General features: G+C 44.0%; 1 protein-coding gene across 4 annotated transcripts in view; it reads left to right on the forward strand.

Moving 5' to 3' along the window:
* Nucleotides 1-11,604, forward strand: part of LOC149351240 (VPS9 domain-containing protein 1-like) — a 28,211-nt gene that overhangs the window by 13,958 nt on the left and 2,649 nt on the right. For 3 of the 4 annotated variants that reach the window (XM_089580517.1, XM_089580515.1, XM_089580516.1), the window contains 9 exons: nt 1,572-1,680; nt 2,253-2,315; nt 2,761-2,813; nt 2,884-2,974; nt 3,651-3,736; nt 4,434-4,742; nt 6,334-6,512; nt 6,935-7,001; nt 9,240-9,344. In XM_089580517.1, the coding sequence (XP_089436643.1) occupies nt 1,572-1,680; nt 2,253-2,315; nt 2,761-2,813; nt 2,884-2,974; nt 3,651-3,736; nt 4,434-4,742; nt 6,334-6,512; nt 6,935-7,001; nt 9,240-9,344 (1,062 nt within the window). Of the gene's footprint in view, nt 1-1,571; nt 1,681-2,252; nt 2,316-2,760; nt 2,814-2,883; nt 2,975-3,650; nt 3,737-4,433; nt 4,775-4,929; nt 6,310-6,333; nt 6,513-6,934; nt 7,002-9,239; nt 9,345-11,604 lie in introns of those variants that run through there. The other variant, XM_089580518.1, reaches the window with a different exon arrangement.

Consider the following 11,604-nt stretch of genomic DNA (forward strand, 5'->3'; position numbering starts at 1 on the left):
GCGAGGACTTGATTAAATCAAAAGTGCGGTAAAATTACTTCATTTAATGTAAAAAAAAATTAACGGTTGATTTGCATTGTTAGGCCAAATGCGAATTAGGTGCACCAGCACTTCGCTTTTTACTTCAGTTTCTATATTTGGGTCCATTGTTCACGTATGGATGTTGCTCATTAAGCGATAATGGGTTATTGCCCGTATATGCGGAATTGGTCATTCTCTACTTTACATTCATAGAATTCTGGAAGCCCTCATACCACTTCTGTCCCAGTGGTGCAACGGTTAAAGGTACACTGAAGAGGAATCTGAGCCCGTCTTTTTGCCGCGGGAACTCGATCTACACGTTCCTAGCATTCTTAGAAACTGCGACTTATTGCCCGGTGTGGCCGATTTCCCTAATTAAATCGAATTAACGTCCGGCTCCCGCCTTTATTTTTTGAATTCTGCCTCGTACGGTGGGCGGAGTCGACCGACGTGGGGAGTGCCTTTCACCCAGTCCCGTGGCGGCTTGCCGCTCTGCCATCGGCGGAGTAATACGTAGTAGTCCGTAGAAGCAAATAGGCCGCGCGTATTTTTATTTCTGCGGGCTTATTTTGTGGTTATATTATCTGCAAATGAAACTATTTATTCAGGGAAACCTAAAAAACAAAATGAAGCGAAAGCAAAGGCCCCACGGAGCTGGCTGAAAGGCACTCCCCGCGTCGGTTGACTCCGCCCACCGTACGAGGCAGAATTAAAAAAAAAAGGCGGGAGCCGGACGTTAATTCGATTTAATTAGGGAAATCGGCCACACAGGGCAATAAATCGAAGTTTCTAAGAATGCTCGGAACGTGTAGATTGAGTTCCCGCGGCAAAAAGATGGGTTCAGATTCCTCTTCAGTGCACCTTTGAGAGATGCGCCACTGTCGTGCGATGGTAGGTGCTGTCGTCAGTGGGGCTTGTGAGACCCAGGCTGCTCTTCCTGGGCAACCTCTTGTGATCTATTATTAATTGCGCTGCCACCTGCGTGCTTCTAGGTGCGAGGAAGGGCCACTATAAGTTCTAGCGCTCTAAAACTGTGTTGCTTAATGATTAAAATGACGTTCGTTATATGGAGGTTTGACTGTAAAATTTTCTGCTTAAAAGTTTTCAGAACCCTGCTGTGGTTTATTCTTAATTGGCTGGTTATGAAATGAAAAATGCCCTTCGTTGTGCATGTCAACAGCCGGCGATGCCACTTCTGTTTTATTCACGCACCAGTCTTGAACCCCTGCTTCATGGTTCACGGGAGACATTTTTGGGCATAATGTGCATGTGTTTGCTTCATGAGTCTGAAGTTTGTTGCATATTGGTGGAGTAGTATTCAACGCTGTGTAATGCACAAGGAATTCTGAGCAATTTCCTTCTGGAAATACTTCTAGGTGCTGCTTTCATTGATTGTGCATTTGTTTCTGCAGGTTGTGTCCAAAATGCCTATCGTATGCTGCACTGTATGTTAAAATGCAAATAGAAATATTTAAGATGATTTGGTTAGATTGTAGCACAGTACTGCACAAAGGCAGCATCATAAAACCACTTTCCCTTTGTGCATGCAGGAGGGTGTTGTCTCCCATGGAGCAGATGGAGCAAGAAAACACAGCTGTGTGCCGGCGTTACCAGGCTCTTATTCAAAGAGCTGTGGACCCAATGGCCAAACAAAATCTGGTATTGTTTGGTTCTTGACCTGGCTGTGCGTTTGCGGTTAACCCAACCTTTTTAGTTAATGAATGCCATTTGTTGCACATGTGCGGTTTTTCTTTTTAAATCCATTACTTATGTTACCCAGCACACCCTGAATATGATATCAAAAATCACCATAACACTATTTCATGTATATCTCATTTTGGGAAGAAGCTTATTCATGGCTATGCAAGTGGGGCTAATCAATTGTAGTATGTGTGTCAAAATAATTTCCTTACTGCAGAAGGTACTTCGAAAATGCTTATTTTTACCAAGTTATTAAAATGAGCAAAGAAAAATACACAGCAAATTGGTTTTCTTTGTTTGGTCATCTTGCTAAGTGCTGATGAATGCCAGATATGCTATTGTGTCGTGGATGTGTTTATTAAGGGAGGGGGTGGGAGTGCATGTAGGCTTATTAAAGCTTTTCGCCATAGCAGGGGTGTTGTTTTCTTCTTGGACTTAAATACTAGTAGGCAGTAATTCTATTGATACATGCAGTTTCTACAAAAAGACTAGTAAAAAACCTCTTGGTGATTTTTGTTCTCATTTTCCAGCGTCTCGAACTTCAGCGCCGGCTTATGGATAACCTAATGGAAGGCAGGAAAAAGCAGGCCAAGGTGAGTGCATCAGTGGTCATGATAACCTTGCGTTCTGTTTACACAGTCAAGTATATCTGCTGTGTGTATCTTCCAAGCTGCAGTTACAAAGAAAATGTAGTCTAGTTTTTGACGTCATCAGTCTGAGAGATTGGCCTTATTACTTGATTAATCAGCAAACCAGGATAACAGGCTCTTCCTCAAGTTGCAGTTGGCAAAGAAGAAGGAAGACACTATCTGCTGTATTCCCCTTTCATTGCTTGTCTGTGTCAATAAAAATAGAAAAACACACACTGATAAGCTCCAGTGCTATCAGCTGCCGTGACCCTCTGCTGTTACTCTCTTGCCAGTGGGGGTCAAGAGCTTGGCACAGAAAGCTGCGGTGGCTGGAGCTGCATGGGATTTGTCCACGTGCCTCTGTGAAGAACATGTGCACAGAGTGAATTGTGACTTTTTTTTTACGTAGTACCTGAAGGACCTTCAAGAGCAAGAGAAGAAGACAGCTGAAATGGCTGCAAGGTGAGCTGCTGTCTCTTTAATCCTGGTGGTTGTGCACAGGGCTTCTCAGTGCATTGTTTTTGTTATACAGGAAACTGCAGGGCTCTGGGGAGTGTGTCACGGCAGAAGAGAAGCGACAGCAAGAGCTTTTTGCCAGAATTCTTCAATATGAAAGCAAGCGTGTGAGCTTTTGCCTCTGTCTTTGCGCTACATCTTCTCGTGTGTTTATTGGTCATCTAAAACATTTAAAACTTTTTAAACATCTTGCGTGTCCTGTTTTGTGCAATTTTAAATGGTGTCACTGCATGCACAACTAGCTGTGAGACACAGAGGGTAGAGCACACTTCAGTGGTTGCACCTTTCCTGAGATTTTCATGGCTAAGGATAAATATTAACTGCTACTGATTCTCTTGGCAGACCGTTTTGTAGATATAGAATTAAGTAGCTTGTGGAATAAGCCTGCAGAAGCAACACACGGGCTGCCCATCTCACTTCGACTTTTATGTCATGATGTGTCATTGCAGTTGCGTGTGCCATGGCATGCTGCAGTTGCATCACCATGTGGGCAAGCGTCCATCTGACTTAAGTAGACAAGAAATGGTGCCTTGCCTCTGCAGGCTTACTCTGCTGGAAGGTTTTTATTTATGTCTACAAAAGTGGTAAGTCTTATTGCTGAAATCCTGTAAGTGGGTGATCTAGGAAAATATAGCTGCTTAGGGCAGAATGAAAAAAAAGAAAATTGCTGCTTGGTTTGGCATGTGCTAGCTCAATAAAAAGGCATTGAAATAAACCACTTTTTCTTTTTTGTAGGTTCGTAAACTGTTCAGCATTTCTAAGCCTTTCTTACCTTTTCACCAGGAGTGGCCATCAGCTCTTCAAGATATGCTGGAATCTCACCCAAAGAATCCAAAAGCTGCCAGACATATTGTGATGCACATTCTTGGGTAAGTGAAGCACAGATGTTGTATGATGAGTGCTTCTTTTTCTGGTTTCTCCATCGGGAGGATACCTTTAACCCATGCATGTATGGCATTCTCGATGCATTATTAACAAGTGCGCAAGGTGGGCAGATGCGACAGAAACAAAGAAAAGACTGGACAAGCACTGTTGTGAACCTTCACCAACTTGCCCTACTATCAGCATTATTGCAAGTTTTTTTTTTTCTAGTACTTTGGACTTGTATAGCTTTTCTAACTTTGACCTAACCATTCTGGGAGTCGTCAATAATTGCAGAGTGTTTCTGCAAAGCAAGATCTCTGCCCTGGCACCTGAGCCAAGGGCTCATCTCAGCTGATGTGCTGGCTGTCTGTGGTTTCGTGGAACCTTCAGAGGGACACAGCCGAAGGACAGCAAAGCTCTTGTGGCCCGATAGGTGGCATCAGGCACATTTCAACAGCGCTTGTCCCTTCTCTTTTTCAATTGTGTCACTCGTGCCCTTCTTGCACTGTTGTTAATACTGAACCTTCACCAGCTTACCCACCTATTACATTATTTCTGCATGCACTAGTTTCCTGGGAAGGTTTCCTGATATCAACTCCAGTGGCTGGATTTTACACAAGTACTTGTAGTTGCTGTAAACATAATTGCTATATGCTTTGCTTTGATAGGTAAAATACATGCAGCATTGGCTTCTGCTTGCAGAGACTCCAAGCATCCCTTGAGCCAGTGGCTGGCTAAGGAGCGTGTGGCCTTGCAACGAGAAATAGGCGAAGCTCTGGACAACACGAATCATCTGGTGGAAGCCATGGCAGCACCCAGGGAGCCTACAAGTGGCAGTAGCAACCGATCTGTGGCCTGTGCTCGTGTGGAGAGTGTTCTCCAAGCTGCACTCTTTTTGCTGGGGCTGACATTTGAGCCACTAAAAGACCCTGAGGCTCAAGAAGTTTGTTACAGCGTACTAGAGGACCACTTCACCTGGCCACTGTGGCCACATCTTTTGGCAACCGTCAGGTGCGGCTTTAAACTGCATGTTGTTGTGTGGGGTGAGCATCAGTTGTAAATTATTATTATCATGTGGCCTTTACAGGTCCTGTTCTGAAAGGAACATCAAGAAGATATATTTCTAGCCTGAGTTATTGCAATTATATAGGGGCTAGTTGCGTAGCATGACATTCGTTATACTCGGCTTGCATTCCAGGGACAGTTTTCAATTTCTCTGGGCTAGGCTGGTGTGACTGCATTTATTTTATGGATGGTTCAACGCAAGAACTGCTCCAAAAAAAAAAAGGTGCTTTTGCTCTATTATACCTTTCATTATGTGGTACTTGCTTGTGATATTCACACTTGTTTGCAATTAAAGGCATTTTCTTTTTAAAATTTGCCTAATCTCATCTCTAGAGGTGATACCTGGCGAGTACCCAAGTGACTGGCTGCCATGGTTTTGTTAGCTAACTCTAGCAGTGGTGTTCAGAGCATGAGGAACTACAGTGAGACACTATTTTCATAAATTTGGTTTTCAATCCGCCCTTTCCACACGGCCGCTCTGTGCACCTGCGCTGCTTCCTGTGTGCCCTCTCCCAAGTTGCACTGGTCGAATACCAACCGCCAGGTTCTGGTGTGCGTGTGCAGTTTGTGCTGATGTCAGCTGCAAGCGATAGATGGCGGCAGCTGTCAAGCACAAACCTCCCACTTCACACATGCAATTGGCACCTTGTGCAAGTGGATCACACCTGTGGTGACCATGCATGTTTGTTTTCGGACAAATTTCACACACACCCCCGGAGGGCACCACATCTTGTGAAAAAGGTGGATTAAAACTGTATTTGTGAATACATGTTTGGCATGCTAATTTGGTTCTTGCTGAAAATGCTGGACTGTTGCTATATCAAAGTAATTGCAGCGTGTAAGACAAGACCAAACAGCAGCAAAGAGCTGCACTTTGTTTGAGCAAAGCACAAACGGAGTGGTGCTGGCTTTCCTGGCAAAGTGTGTTGTATTTCTGCTTTCTCTGTGACCTTGTTTGCCTTTCATACTTTGGTTATTTTAAAATCAAGCTACTTGCCCAAATTCTGCATGTTTCTAATGAACACTCGGGGATGTACATTGCAAATGAGAAGAGAACAGTCCAGATAAAAATAGTCAAAGAAGCCACAATGCTCTGGTAGAACTTTTATTTTGAACACCTCTAGCAATGAGTTTGTTGTGAAGCAATTGCGGATTACTGCTGCCACACCTATTCAATGAAGCTTCAGGAAAGCATGTTTTGGTAGTTGCAATACCTGTGTACAATGGTAGACTCTGGAGAGACTAGGGTTGCTATTTTGTGCAGAGTACAGGTGCTGACACAAAAACTGGAACCTTGCAACCTTGAAAACTTCGTAAAACTCCTGAAATGCTCTGTACCCATGTTGAAAACTGTAGGTTGATGAGCTTGGAAAATTTCTTTCAAGAACTGGGGATGGGGTGCTGGCCAACTAGCAATTAATTTGACCACCTAACTATCTCATGTCAGAATTGAAAAGTTTTCGGGTCTTGCTGGTGCAGTTTTGCAAGGCCCTCATCATTGTAGCCGCTGCATCAAACTGTTGTTGCATGCTTGCAGGTTGGAAAACCTCTCGGGTGAACAGCGTGTGGCAACGGTGATGAGCCAGCTGGCCTCGGCCTCAGCCCAGGAGATGCACGTTTCACCGTGCCTGAGTCGAAGCCCTGCCCTGGGTGAGGCTGTGGGCATGCTCCGCACTGTGCCTCGTCTTGGCCCCAGTCACAAGCTGCGTGTGCTCGGTACGCTACTTAACACTTAGTGTTGATGCAGGTTGAATGGTACATGCTAGCACGGCAGTGTGTTGTTTTTTCTCCATCCTGTTTTTGTGCTGCTCAGGTTTTGTTAAGAAATTTGGATCAAATGAGATCATATCATAAAGAGCTTATTTATTTATGGAGGTTTCAACTGAGGGTTTTGCCATGTTCACTACAACTTTGTAATTGACATCTCAACCATTAGGTGAATTCCTGAAAAAGTTGTTAATTAGTCATGTTAACTGCTAGTGTATACTAGAAGATGCTAATGACATGAGTCTTCACTGTAAACTGAAGACTGTTGATTTCATTAGAAAAGGTGCCCTTTGTCATATAAATGCTTAATCATGACAACTCCTGTGCTATTCTCATTGGTAGTCTGTTTACTTTTTATGTTCTTTTCCTAGTTCACATCACTCGGTTGATTTGCACAGAGCCTCTTGCAAGTGAAGATGACCACGAAAAGAAGCTGATGTAAGTCGTCTGTAAATCTTGCTAATCTAAATTTATTGTGTGTGCATGTGTGCATATGAAAGAGGGAGCAAGTTATGTTACATAGTTGGTGTGCACAGAACTTCTTGCAAGTGAAGATATGTCATAAAAGCTGGGTAATTAGTCTCTAAATCTGTTATGTGGACAAATCATCAGAGTACAAGCAGTGCAGTACATTTTACTTGTGATTCAGAATCCATGATGTAAAAATGGAGCACGACCTAGATGAACAGTGGTAGAAGCAGATGTTGCGCACACTCAGATGTGTGTTGAGTGTGTATGTGTGTGTGTGCATGCACTTTCACCTTTTGACTTTTCTAGTAGCACTCCACTCGCACAGAAGTTATTACCCACACTAACCACCATACTTTTAATTGCGTTTTTGCTACAATGCATCGTGTTGCATTACTTCTGATCCTTGCTTTATCCTGACCTCTCAAAGCATGTAATAAGGAGTTGCTATACTACCAGTTTCCAAATCTGCTGTAACCTTGTGTCTTTGCAACTTTCTCTCTCCTCTTGACATTGCCACTATGCTCGAAGCAACACAGGCATAGGCAATGCATTACCTGGGCTGGTTTAAAACAGTAAGCCAAGGAGCTTCTGTTCCCATCACACTGCTCACTCTGCACTAGGTGTTGCCCTTCGTGGCTACTCTTCATACCCACCGCATTGGCTCACTGGCTCTGGCATTTCGCTGAAATGTTTGTGGGTTCAAGGAGGCTGAAATGCAAAAATGGAAATAAGCTAACGCTTCAATGAACACTCCAAGTGCTTGAAATCAACATGATGTCCTGTGCTCATCCCTCATAATCTAGGCGCAGCTTCAGCTTTTTTTTTTTTTTTTCATTTTCTCCCACTAATATGAACTTTTTTCAGGCTGCTGCTAAATTAGTTGAACAAAGCATTGTGTAGGTATTGTGCTTTCTCTGAAATTTTTTTTCATTTAAAGATAATTTGAGTCCAAATGGGAGGGAAACTGAGGTGTATAAATGAAAGCTGATTTTTTTTACATTGTCTTGAATGCATACTGCAGTATACTGCTGTCACATAGGCACTTTGAATCCTAATTAAGTCAACTAGGATTGACCTCAGTGCAGATCCAATGTTGCTACATGGTTAATTTAAGTCACAGTTGAGCCTGGCCTTGCTTCACACTAAGCTAGCTCCCAAATCGAAATTGTCTTTTGACCTGGATCAGGGAGCTGCCACTGCTCCCCTCACACTCTGAAAACATTCAAATTCAAACTGAATATAAGGCTTACTGAAAAATTTTGCACATAAAGATGTACATTTTCAAAATACCTTATTGTATTGGTGAGCATGGCTTGGCATATTGCATTACAAGCTCATTTGTTTGCTACAACTTAAACTGTGGTGAATGCTGTGCCGCCTGGTACGCAGCAGGTCAACTCATTGATCAATAATGGTAGTGGTTTGGGCTACTTGGTGAAACATACTGAGGGGCACATAGTGGGGGAGGAATAAGACGCACTGTACGCGTTTAATATTGTTTCAGAGGACTAAATGGGAACCGTATAGCAGTGCTCCGTGTCTTGTGTGCTTGAAATCAACTTCAGTCAGGACCAGAAGTGCGCATGTGGTGGTGGTATTACTTTGTATATATGCGAGTGGCATGTTAGCTGTAATAGGTGTAGTGTTAAAAAATATTTTCTTGGCTAAATTTAATTGAGATTTGGCTCTTACTGTTTTTTTTAATACTACAAAATTTGTGAAATGAGTGCAGTGGAAGAAACAACCCATCTTTTTCATACCATATAGAATTTGCCTTAAGGTTCTATCTAAATTTGATCTTGATTATTTGTACGTACTGACGGCATGCCTTTGGGAGTCGCTTTGGGACGTTAAACCTCATAAACCAAACCGTTTGTACGCACTGAGTCTCTTAACAGCTGAGTGGCTTTTGTTTTGCTTCAGTGCCTGCCGCTTCACATGTATTTAATGCGCTCATGCAATAAATGCATCCTGTTGCTGGTGAACGCTCGTGTGTGTCTTTTCATTTTTTTTTTTTTGCATTTTTTCCCCAACAATGCCTAGTGGTGGCAGTGCATTGTGCATGCAGTCTCTTGCATGGTTGTAACCAAAATAGTGGGGTCTGCACTGCAAACTATTGAGTAGTTGTGTGTGAAAGGCAGAGCGATGGGTACTTGAATTCCTGTAAAGCTGTCCTTGCACATTGTTTTTTTTGTATATTTGCAGAGGAGCCGATGACCTCATTCCTGCATTAAGTTATATCCTGGTTCAATCAAAGCTACCACAGCTATACTCTGAGTACCTTGCACTTGAGCAAATTTTGGATTCTAGGTAAGCTCTAGTGTCCTTCAAATGCTAATTTGAAACTGGATAGATTGTTAACAAATGTTGGATTCATGTAGTTTTAAGTTTCAGAGTAATATTCTGCCTTAAGTAAAGAGGCAAAAATCCTTGTATTGGCGTCAAGCTCATTGTGTATGTGCTATACGACAAACAGTTTTATATGGTCCAGAATTTGTGGTGCCATATCTCTGCGACACCAACCAACTCTTGGCGAGTGTGCTGCCCAGGATGAAATTGTCATTATCTCAGCAAAGTTTTCGTAGTGTTTGTTTAGCAGAGCCCTCTATAGCCTTCTGATGGCCGCCGACGCTGGCTTAAAGGGAGACTGAGGCGGTTTTCGAATCAGCTAATTTTTTAGGGTTTTGAAGTAGTGTCATTGCTGATCACTTCTGTGAAATTATTTTTTCGATTTTGGCTAAAAGAGTGGCGCAATCACCAATTAAAAACGCGATGTTCAAACCTCCCGCGCCCCGCGCGAGCGTAGGAGAGGAGAACAGCGGAGGGAAACCTCGTCCATGCCGGCCATCGTGACGTCACGTTGAGGAGCCGGGGATACTTCGGCGCACCCGAGCGAGCTTTCAGCGCGCGTTGTTTCTCGTGCTGCGTGCGTTGTGACGGACAAAGCGTGTCAGCCGACCTTGGTAATCAGATTCAACACGAGGTACTACTCTGCGTTCGTGTCCATGAACAAATACGGCCGAGGCTGTGTCGTCTTCCACTGTTTGTAGCAAGATCATAAGCTCGCAGCGCAAGCGCTCGCTGCTGTGACGAAGAATTCAAGTTGACCAAAGCAAGCATATTCTGCTCGAAGCACTTTCGTAAGAGCGGCTACATGCAGAGCTTGTCCCTAATGTGACCTCTGCAGATTTCTGCCGACAAAGCACAGCTGAACCATGACACAGTTCCTTCGATTTTCTCGCGCATGAGACGCGTGTCACCATTCCGAAGAAGCGCCTCTTTTAAAAGTAGAAACATGCTCACTTAGCCCCTGAGGAAACCTTATAGACGCTTAAGCATGTGTCGCTCTCCTCAGCTTATAAGTGGGGCCAGACCACCTGAGACGTGCTCAGCAAGGCTCGGTTAGTGATTTTATACTCGGTTCGACGTGCCCAAGCAAGCAAGCAAGCATCGAAGCTGTTCATATGCCGCATCTCGTTTAATCGTAGCTAAGCAATTAAAATGAAAGCGTTCGACGTTGATTTCGGATGCAAATTTATGAGAGAAATGAATGCCAACCGAGTTTTTGCAAAAAAAAAACACCGCAACCTTACTCGGTTTCTTCATCAAGTTGTGGCAGCGGGCGAGTTGCAGCTAGCTTGGCTTTTAAACACACATATAGTTGGCAACTACATCACTGAACCTAAACTGCAAATCTAGGAAGGGCGAACATTTCCGAGGCAGCGATTAATATTTTCTGGTGTCTGCTGAACGCGCCACGAGTGAAGCAGCAGCCTTGTGCACGTATTGGTTTCCAGCGCACAATGATTGCGTCACTATCTTGTGGTCACATGCCTCGCAGTGCTTGCCCACTGCGCTTCGCTAATTTTGACACCAATTTTGTGCTCCTTCACTGTTTCTTTGAAATACTTTCTTGCCCCAACCTGCAACTTCATGTACTGACAACAGGATTTTTTGTACACAGTACTTTGGGCCTTTTCTTTAGGATGAAGCTCTTCCGGGCGAGCCAGGAGGCGTCCGGTGGTGGTAATTAACTTGAGTATTGTTCGCGCCCCTTCCTTTCCGAGAATACGAGCCGAGGTTGTGCTGGCACCTTTTACGCATGGTCTGCATCGCGTCTTTGACGCTGGCGTATGCTTGTGCTAGGCGTAGAATTTTTTTCTTGTGTCTTTTTTGGTTTCAGGCGATACGTGGAATGAGGAAACTGTAGTATCCTTTTCTTCGGAGGTCAGTAAAAAAAATAGTCGCCGTATTCGCTCTTACAACGACACGGAAAGCTGCGATCTGCACTCAACGCAGCGCCGGATCCGCATCGGCAGCTTCTCCAGTCCTCAAAGTGTCGTCACGACCTCTCTTGACCAATCACGGGCGGCGGCGCGCCGCGCGGCGTGCCCCGCGGCGCAGGACGCATATTTCGGCTAAAAAAGGCAATTTGCGCTTGTTTTTGCCTTATTTGGATGCGATATTCCAGTATACAGCATGAAAAACTATAGGATGCCGCTGCCAGCCCGATTTTCAAAAAAAGTGCTTCAGTCTCCCTTTAATCTCTGCAGTAGCTAATCCAGTCTTC

The sequence above is a fragment of the Amblyomma mixtum genome, chromosome 3, assembly GCF_055824585.1.
Source record: "Amblyomma mixtum isolate Tamu chromosome 3, ASM5582458v1, whole genome shotgun sequence".
In the NCBI taxonomy this organism is placed as follows: Eukaryota; Metazoa; Arthropoda; class Arachnida; order Ixodida; family Ixodidae; genus Amblyomma; species Amblyomma mixtum.